Here is a 10,804-nt window from a genome sequence, read left to right as displayed (position 1 = left end):
ATGTCATCTAAATGACGTGTATTTAACGTCCTATTGTAGACAAAATTATGACGTTATAAAAAGACGTAAATTAGACGTCTTTTTAAGATCAAATTTATTATTTATAATTTTATTTTTATTAAAAAAATTTTTTTTTAATTAAAACAGATTTTATTTGTTCCGCTTTTAAACTTTTTACTTACAGTAACTATCGATGTAATAGTAATGTAATAGTTATACTATAAGTGAAGAGATTAATATGTATATAAACATTCAAACACAAATATAGAATGATAAAAGTAAAAAATAAGGTAATGAAAAATATATTGCTTCATTATTAATATATTGCTTTATTATATTAATTACTGCGTTTGCAATTCCAAAAGTATGGAAATTTCATATCTAACAGCATTGATAGAATCCTACCCTATCACGCACTTATCGTAACAAATGATATTTGTCTGAGTGTATGATAAGGAGAACTCCATTGATGCCGCCGTTTAGAATACATTTAAATAAAATAGCGCGAACGTAAAGCGCAGGCACGCTTCTGGGTTTTAGATTGGACATGATAAATTGCGTGACAGTGCAGTAGCACAAGGTTTGTTTGTGTCGCATGCCCCAACATGCTCCTTCTTATTCCAATGCGCTCGTATTGGTGCGCTCCTCGAATTGGACCAATACGAGCGCATTGAAGTAAAAAGAAGCAAGTTGGGGCATGAGACGCGAACAAACCTACAGTATACACTGTGGTAATAGCGGGAAAGTGAGAAATGTAACACGTGCGCAATAAAAGTAATTCTGGTTGAAAGTTTTGTGTATTTGTGTTTTTTAAACACAAAATAAGGAGAAAATATAATTTAGCCAAATCAAACTTACTTATTTTTTTTACATGTGCTCTGTTATTAATAGGATCAGGTTCTTCGTCTATTATTATTAAGGATTTGCTTTTTGTTTTAAGATTGTACTTATCGGTGAGTATACTTACTTTCACCTTTGTGCCTTTGCATATAAAACTGTTTAATACAAATTTGTTTCTATATAAATTATAGAATTTTATTATTGGTATCATTTTATTACTAGTATCATTTCTGTGCGTGAAAAAGTTAGTTTTTAATATGCAGACGCGTGTATATATTAATGCACAAATTGTGATATTTAAAGTCTAACCTACAATTCTACATAAATTATTATCTAATTTCTTATCTCTCTAATCTTATAATACATAAATATATATATATATAAATATATATATATATATATATATATATATATATATTATATTATTCTTTGTCTTTGCAGGCGAAATAATTCAAAAATAAGTATGGCTTATGTTGTTGTAGAATTTGATCAGAAACACGGCGGTGGTGTAGCTGCTGTTAACAGTGTATGGCTCACACCTTTGAAAAAGGAAGTTTTTTGGCCTCCTTATAAAGATCAAAATATATTTGATAAATAAAATTAGTAATTAGCTCTGTTAAATTAATACTTGTAAACAAAGAAGGGCTATAAGAGCTATTAAACATAACAAAGTTGTCAGTTGATATTAAAAAATATAAAAAACTTTAATAGTAGGTATCTTGTATCGCCAGTGATGAAAAAAATTAAAAATAACTGTGAAACGACCCAACTGGCTTAAATTAATTCTTAGTATTATTAGTTTGATGCCATATACAAGAAAATACAACGTTTCGACCTTAGGTTTAGGTCCTTATCAAGTCTAAAATTAACATTAAAAAATACAATAGATGTACAAACAAGAATTTCGATTTTTAAGAAAGCAAAGCGCAAACCAAGATTGTACTAACAAATTAAAACGTACCTTACAAAATCTTTAGTGCAATATATAATTAATTTTTTTATTTTACATATTTCAATATAAATACTGTGTCACGTAAAATGTTCAGTATGGATGGTAAAGACGAACTAAGTTAAACAGCTTTGATTATTCTATCATAGATCGGATTCAAATTCTCTGTGTCTTTCTGTAGGTTGATCGTGTTATTAAATTTTTTTATAAAAAACATTTCAGCAATCTCTCTTTTCCTAGTGTTTGTTTCTCGATGTAAAATATTTAAGTTTGTCCATTTAAAGTCATGCGAAAAATCATTTCTATGTTTGCTTATAACATTTTGGTTGCTGACATGCATTTTTATATTATTCATGTGTTCTTTAATCCGAGTATTAAGGTGTCTTTTAGTTTGTCCAATGTATGTGGCGTCACAGTCGTTGCAGTTAACTTTATAAACTATCTCGGTCATATCGGCTTTAGGTAATTTGTCTTTTCGGGGTTTAATAAACGTATCTAGTTTTTTTGGAATCGTATAAATAACACTTAAGCCTGTTTTCTTAATAGATCTCTCAATAGTCTTATTTAGGTTCTTAACATACGGCATTAAAATACGAGACGAAATATCAAATACATTATTTTTGTCAACTACGTTATGAGAATTTTCTAAAAAACATGTTCTTTTATACATATATTGCTCAATGACCGTCCTAGGGAAACAATTATTCAACAAGATTTTTTTAACCATCTGTAGGTTCTCATTATGAAATCGTTTATCCGATAACAAAATAGCGTGGTCGACTAAGTTATTAATGGTGTTAACTTTGTATTTAAACGGATGGTTAGAATGGTAGTTTAAATATCTACCAGAGAAGGTGGGTTTCTGATACCAACTAGTCAATAGTTTACCATTGTTTCTAAAAACCAATGTATCCAGAAAGTTAATCTTGTTATTTATCTCTGTTTCATGCGTAAATTGCAAACGGTGATGGTATTTATTAAACGTAGTCAAAATGTTATCGATTTTATTGCGTGGTACTATTGCAAAAATATCATCAACGTACCTATAATAAACTGAAATGTCAAATTGTAAAGAGCTTAAACATTCTGTCTCAAGATCAGCCATAACTAAGTCTGCTAAAATAGGTGAAAGGGGAGATCCCATTGGCGTACCATGTATCTGTTCATAAAATTGATCGTTGAAACGAAAACTAGTAGATTCTAATACAGCGTCGATTCCGTATAAAAATTGTGCCAAACTAAAATTTGTGTTACATGAAATATCCCTCCAACGTTTTTCAATAGCTTTTAAAACTAATTCCTTAGGAATGTTTGTGAATAAAGATGTGACGTCAAGAGAAATTAACATTTCATTATCTTCAATACTCAAATTCTTGATTTTATTCGCGAACGTCCAACCGTCTTTAATATGTGAGGTAGGTTTCGTAACTGATCGTTCCAATATATCATGTAAAAAACGCGCTATACTGTAAACCGGGCTCCCAAGTGACGAAACAATTATACGTAAATGTGACACAGTATTTATATTGAAATATGTAAAATGAAAAAATTAATTATATATTGCACTAAAGATTTTGTAAGGTACGTTTTAATTTGTTAGTACAATCTTGGTTTGCGCTTTGCTTTCTTAAAAATCAAAATTCTTGTTTGTACATCTATTGTATTTTTTAATGTTAATTTTAGACTTGATAAGGACCTAAATCTAAGGTCGAAACGTTGTCTTTTCTTGTATATGGCATCAAACTAATAATAATAAGAATTAATTTAAGCCAGTTGGGTCGTCTTACAGTTATTTTTAATAAAAAACTTTATTTGAACGGAGCGAGAAATAAATAAGAAGTGATCATTTATTCGCATTTTAACGAAATAATATATACATAAAAAATACACATTAGAGCGAACGTTTCGGCTGACATTTCGAGCCTTCCTCAGCGCAATACAAATATTATATAAATTGAAATGTAATATTGAACATTAAAGACGGCAATTAACGATGTCAAGATAATAAAAAGTCAGTTTTTTGTCTCATTACATATGTTTCTAAACAAGTCATTGCGTGTGACAAGTGCAAATTTTTGATACATACTGAGATCGAGCGACAGTGCCATGTAATCACTATGTGTATAGGCCTCCTGATTTATTGGTCAAGGGAGATATCTTGATTGAATCGTCATATTGAAATGTTGTTAGACATTAAATGGAGATCTAAATAAATAATATCCAATTATTCACTATACTTTTGAAAAATAAAATGCACTGTACACTCACTCAAATAAAATTGACGATTATTTTATAGAAGTTACAAGTATCAGATACGAAATCTAATAGACACAGTTTTTTCCAAAAACAAAAGTTTACTAAAGACAGAACGTTTTTACCGTCTCAACTCTCAATCCCAAATGAGGCAGTAACTCGGTGTTTCACCTTTATTATACATATCAAGGTCTGTTTACAAACTCTGGCAATTTTGGTAAAGAATCTATAATATTATTGTATATATCAGGCAAAAATTCAGTGTCGTTTTGTAGATTCAATCTCAAACTATGGTTTTTTTCCTTTTCCATTGTGAATTGAATACGCGGGTGTAGCAAATTAAAAGTGTTTAACGTATGTTCAATATATTTATTAGGTACTGACAAAATAAGGTCGTCGACATATCTATGGAAAAAAACCGGTTTATAGTTAAGTAGGTTTAGAGCTTTAGATTCCAAATCTTGTAATACTATATCAGCGACTATGGGAAAAAGAGGGGAGTCCATCGGAGTTCCATAGGTTTGTTTATATATAGTGTTATTAAAAGTAAAAAATGTAGAGTTTAATATTAAACTAATGCCATTTAGAAACTCTGATTTATTAAGACTGCAATTATCAGAGATGAAATGCCATCTCTCAAATAAACCTTCTAATACTAAGTCTATCGGTATATTAGTAAAGAGTGACACAACATCCAATGAAATCAAACTCGAGTTATTTTCTAATTGTAATGTAGAAAATTTTATTTCTCGCTCCGTTCAAATAAAGTTTTTTATATTTTTTAATATCAACTGACAACTTTGTTATGTTTAATAGCTCTTATAGCCCTTCTTTGTTTACAATATTTGATAAAGCTTTGAGAACAAGGAAGACGGTTGATACTGAAAAATGGACACTGTACAGTATTTCGCGTATTTTTTACAGAAGTGGTAAATTAGATTTTTCATATTTATTTGTTTAATCTACATATATACAGGGTGTCCCATAATTCGCGAACCACCGCGAATGGGCAGATAGAGCGTGTTAAACTGAATAGAAAAGTCCTGTATCATTTTGCGATATTCGCAATAATTATTGAGTTATTAACTAAAATATCTAAATGAATGAGCGGGTAGAAAGCGGTAGGCCGGCCTCGGTGTGCATGTACCGCTTAGTATCAAAAGTATCATCTTACTTTTCGGCGCCACTACATTAGTCGCCGCTCGCTGCATGACGCCGCCTCTCGATCAAATAATGCTTTCTATCTGCTTATTCGTTTAGAGATTTTAATAAAAAACTCAATAATTATTGCAAATATCGCAAAATGATACAGGATTTTTGTATTTAGTTTAACACGCTCTATCTGCCCATTCGCGGTGGTTCGCGAATTATGGGACACCCTGTATATATATATATTTATTTATTCTACATTTTTTCTAAATTGCAGATGATCTTGTAAAAGCAAGAGAGAAACTAAAAGAGTCAGAAGTTAGATCAAATTTGGAAAGTGAAGGAGAAAACAAAAGTATATGTAAGAAACGGAAAAGGATATCTAATAGAAGAATATATTCATCGTCAGATAATGAACAAGAGGAACAACAAGAAAAACAATTACCCAGACCGCCTCTAGTAAAACAAAAAAGTTTTAATGTTTCTAAACATTTAGAGAAAAGTATCTACTTATTTTATATATATTCAAATGTTTGTTTTATTGTTTTATATAACCTTAAAGAAATAAATATTTGTTACATTTACTTTTAGATTTTACTTTGGCCCGTTCTGATTCACCTTTACCGAGTACTTTCAATATAAGTGAAAATATAAGCCCCAATGTAGCAAGTACTGCAAGTAATTCATCTGTAAATAATAACATTTCAACAACTCCACGTTTACATCGTCAATTTATTCATACAGCGAATAATTTTAGTTTAAAAAGCTTATTTGTAAAAGTAGATAAAATGTCAATAGTTTTTATAATGAAATATTTTTCAAAAAAACTTGTTTCCTTGATAGCTACTGTCAAGGAACAGAATGATGAAATATTGCGATGGATGAACAGACAAAATACAATAAATGTAAACAATGTAACTGGATTGCCTGATATACCATTTGCATTTTCATTAAAAACAGTTGAGGAATTAGATCAGTTAGATGTTTACTTGAAAACAAATAATGATGATAATATAGCTTTGGTATGTATACATAATAGCATTTAATACCATAGCATTTAATATTATAGCACATAGATAATTGAATTTCTTTTCAGTCAGCATATTTGTCTAGTCTAGGTGGAAATCATATACCAAGCAAAACAAATAGAATTTTAAAATACATTTTGATTGATGCTGTGGCAATAAATTTTAATTATTACGGCAAACGTTCACAGAAAAGAGCTTTCTCAGATTTATCCCTGAAAAATTTAATTGTTGGTAAGTTTTTTTTTTGTATGTGTGCATAGATGGGGATTTGGTTTTTTCTTTAGTTTGATGTAATTTACCTTATATAAGTTCTATCAATTTTAATTAATAAGAATGACAGGTAATTTGTATATAACTTAAATAAAATTAAATTCATTTATATAAAATTACATCTAAATCTACTTTTAAACAAATTTATAATTAAAACTTTATTGCTAAAAATTTTCTTTATTGTAACTGATTTAAATCTTAATAATTCTACATTTTAATTTGAATTAAACTCATTTAATTTAATATAGATATTTTTAATCCTAATGTTATTTATAATATGGTTTAAATTGTACGGAAACTTGATATTTCTTAGGTGCAGTCAAGAGAAGCGTTGCCAATTCAACCGATAAAGAAATAGAAGATGCAATAAAGGTTTGGCTAAAGCATGCTCAAGATCGTATGAAGAAAATAAACAAAGAAAATGCCTGAAAAAATTAAGTATAAGTTGAAACCTGTTGTAAGTAAGCGCCAATTTTATCGTAGAATTGCACTAACTGTTTGTAAAACACTTCAAATTTGTGATAAGAAACCCAACATAACACATAAGAATGTTTCACTTAATAGTATACCTGAAATTAGTAATAATAATAATGCACTTGATAATAATGTGTCAAATATATTACATGGGAAAATTTCACTTAATAGTGAAAATGAAGATGACAATATTAATAATATACTTAAAAATAATGTGTCCAGTAATTACGATGCAAGTTTATCGCTAACGTTGTCTAACAATACAACGTTAGTTTTATCTGATTTAAATATAAATTTAAATAGTACAGTTTTTTAGCCATGTTTAAACTCAAGCTTAAAGCAGTGGGCTCTTAATTTTAATGTCACACATTCTGCAATCACTGGTTTATTACACGTATTACACGTTTTTCATCATGAATTGCCTTTAGACTCCAAAACGTTATTAGAAACGCCAAGAAATATTTAAAAAAAACAACTCAATAATGGGGATTTTTATTATTTTGGTCTAAAAAATATTTTAAAATCTATTGTATTGCAAACAGCAGAAAATTTTGAAAATAAGTTAGATATCGGTTTTAATATTGATGGACTTCCATTATTTAACAGTTCAAATTTACAATTCTGGTCGATTTTAGGACTAGTAAAAAATTTTAAAACTAACCCTTTGCTATTGGTATATTTTGCGGTCGATCAAAACCACAGCCTTTAAAATTATTTCTAGAAGATTTTATTAACAAACTCCTATATTTGTTCCAAGAAGGTATTGAAATCAATAACAAAAGATATTACATTGGTATCCACAGTTTTGTGTGCAATGCACCTGCTAGAGCATTCATAAAGTGTATAAAATCCCATACTGGCTATTCATGTTGCGAAAAATGTGTGATACAAGGACAGTATATACAAAGTCGAGTTGTGTGTTTAGAGATATATCTACACCGAAAAGAACAAATATTTCTTTTGTTAATCAACAAAATGAGGATCACCATATCGAAATCTCTCTTTTAATTAAATTGGGAATCGGCATAATTATCCTGTTTTTCCTATTGATTATATGCATGCTTGTTGCTTAGGAGTAATGCGAAAATTATTAAATTTTTGGATAAGTAGTACGTTAACAACCCGATTATCTGGTCGTAAAATGAATATCTTATCAGAACATTTAGAATCTTTAAAATCATATATGCCGTTAGAATTTAATAGAAAACCCAGAACACTTTATGTGTGAGCTTCCAAGGTGGAAAGCGACAGAGTTCCGTACATTTTTATTATCTTTAGGACCTCTCGTACTAAAAAATTTAGTCGATACAGCCGTCTATGAGAACTATTTACTTTTTCATACTGCAATATCAATTTTAATATCTGCAAAACTTATATCAAAATTTAGTTGTACATTTCCACAAGAACTGTTGAATATATTTGTTAAACATTGTGAACAATTATACGGCCGAGAATTCTTAATCTATAATGTACACATATTATGTCATTTAGCTGATGATGTGCAGATTTATGGGCCATTAGATTTATTTTCATGTTTCCCATTCGAGAATTATCTTGGCCAGATTAAAAATTTAATAAAATCTCCTAATTATCCTTTGCAACAAATTGATCGTAGATTACACGAAATAAATGTAGCATTAGAGCATAATTTACCTAAAATAAAAAAACAGTCTATTCATGCTATAGAAGATAATTTGAGTCCATTACCTGAAAAATTTTAAAGCGTTTTCTATAAGCAATTTAAAAAATTTAAACATAGAGATTTTACTATTTCGACACATTCTTATTCAAGTGCAAATTCGTATTGTTTAATGAAAAATAATATACTTATTCAAATTCAAAATATTGTTGTGTTACAAGCCTACAAGAAATATGTTAAATAGAATTTGAATTCTGCCGCGGTACAATACGCACGTAGTTGCGCGGGACTAATTTTGACTCGAGTTGCTCCGACTTTTCCGGAACCGTCCGGCATATATCCGCGTATCACTCTCTCTTGGACGAACCCGCGTGTGAGTAACATCGTGACCGCGTATTTAAGTCGTTCGCCTTATTATTACAATAAAAGTATTTTCTGTGCTCAATTATAAAGTAATTATTTTGCTCTAAGAGACCATCCCGCCTCTCCAAATTAAATAATCAACAGGTTATGGGCCCAGAATAGGTCGAGAATAAAACTTTTTCGGTACGCGCACGCTGAGATTGGATAATAGCACGTGCTCGGTTAAAAGTGAAAAATTATTTTTCGAAGTGTACGGACTAATTATGTCTTCGAGCTCAACTCTCGGTCCTTTGCGCATTGAGTTGCTGTCGAAGGATAATTATGATACTTGGCGGATGCAGGTGGAGGCTTTTCTCATTAAAAACGATGGATGGGAATACGTGATCGGCGATAAAGTTAAGCCGGAGCCGGTAGCCATAGGTGGGGCAGCGGGTGCCGCGGCGGATGCCGCGATTCATGCATGGAAAATAGCCGATAGGAAGGCGAAATCCGACTTGATTCTATCAATTCACCCGTTGGAACTCAAGCAGATTCGAGGCTGTGAGACGTCTCACGACGTATGGCTCAAGCTGGAATCAATTTACGCATCCAGAGGCCCCGCCAGAAAAGCGACACTTCTCAAACAGCTGTTTCTTCAACGCATGCAAGAAGGTAGCGATGTGAAAGAGCACATGGCAAAATTTTTCGATGTAGTCGATAAGTTAGAAGCTTTGGATATTTAAATAAATGGAGATCTGCTCACGATCATGCTTCTCTATAGCCTGCCAGCCTCGTATGAATATTTTCGATGTGCGATTGAGTCGAGAGACGAACTTCCCACAGCTGAGGGGCTAAAAATCAAGATCATCGAGGAAAGCGAGGCGAGAAAACAGACTGGTGGTGAGGTTGTCACGGCAATGACAGCACACGGGAAAAGCCGAACAAAGTTTCGACGTCCAAAGAAGAGCAAGGAGGAGCTGAAGCAGCCGACGAAGGAAAATCCTGGAATAGTGTGTTTCAAGTGCAATACTCCTGGTCACAAGGCAAATGTGTGCCCACAGAAGAATGCGGATAAGACCCTAGAACAGTCAAGGTCGAGACAAGGTCTGTCCGCCAATGCAGTGGATGATTCATATGTGTGCCATTTGTCAGTGTCTGTAGCAGATCGAACGACCGGTGGTGACCGCGGTGTGACAGGAAAACCCTGGATTTTAGACAGTGGCTGCACGGCCCATTTGTGCGGAGACGTGAGATTTTTTCAGTGCCTCGGTGAATCTCCTCGGAGCAAATTGAATCTCGCGAGTCATGCGTCCGCAGAAGTAAAAGGGCGCGGTGTTGTGAATGTCTCGACAACAACTGATCAAGGTCAACGAGTGATTGCGCTCAAAGACACTCTTTTTGTACCTGACCTGAGGTCGAATCTCGTCTCGGTTGCGAAGATCACTGACAAGGGACACGTGGTGACATTTTATCGCGACGGGGCGTGTGTGACCGATCAGAGTGGCAAAGTGAAACTCACCGCGAACAGAAAAGGTGATTTTTTCTATGTAAGTGAGGGTGTTGAGTGTGCCAGGGCTGATGTCGAGTCCACGCGGAGTGAGCTGCTCAAGTGGCACGAACGTTTTGGACATTTGAACTCTCGTGACTTAGTGAAGGTCATTCGCGAAAGAGTTGGGGTGTCTGTGGACATGAGTGACATTGATCAGCTGACGCGTTGTGATGTGTGCCTAAAGGGTAAAATGACAGCACTGCCGTTCCCAAAAGGTAACAAACCATGCGCCGAGAGACTAAAGATTGTGCATTCCGATGTGGTCGGGCCTTTTCGTACACAGTCTTTAAATGGTGCGAGATATTTTGTTA

At 32.4% G+C, this 10,804-nt stretch overlaps 1 protein-coding gene across 1 annotated transcript; it reads left to right on the top strand.

The window, feature by feature from the left end:
* The first annotated feature begins 1,303 nt into the window (after window positions 1-1,303).
* On the top strand, window positions 1,304-6,947 carry LOC146725179 (uncharacterized). The gene is made up of 6 exons (XM_085483888.1): window positions 1,304-1,423; window positions 4,884-4,971; window positions 5,469-5,693; window positions 5,783-6,213; window positions 6,288-6,450; window positions 6,803-6,947. Exons 1-6 carry the CDS (start codon window positions 1,304-1,306, stop codon window positions 6,916-6,918), a joined length of 1,143 nt encoding a protein of 380 aa, XP_085340014.1. The 3' UTR covers window positions 6,919-6,947.
* The last annotated feature ends 3,857 nt before the right edge of the window (window positions 6,948-10,804 follow it).

This window comes from Nylanderia fulva, unplaced genomic scaffold (assembly GCF_048542155.1).
Source record: "Nylanderia fulva isolate GAGA-0341 unplaced genomic scaffold, ASM4854215v1 Scaffold101, whole genome shotgun sequence".
In the NCBI taxonomy this organism is placed as follows: Eukaryota; Metazoa; Arthropoda; class Insecta; order Hymenoptera; family Formicidae; genus Nylanderia; species Nylanderia fulva.
The sequence above is the reverse complement of the archived record's forward strand: the minus strand, read 5'-3'. Positions and strand labels throughout refer to the sequence as shown.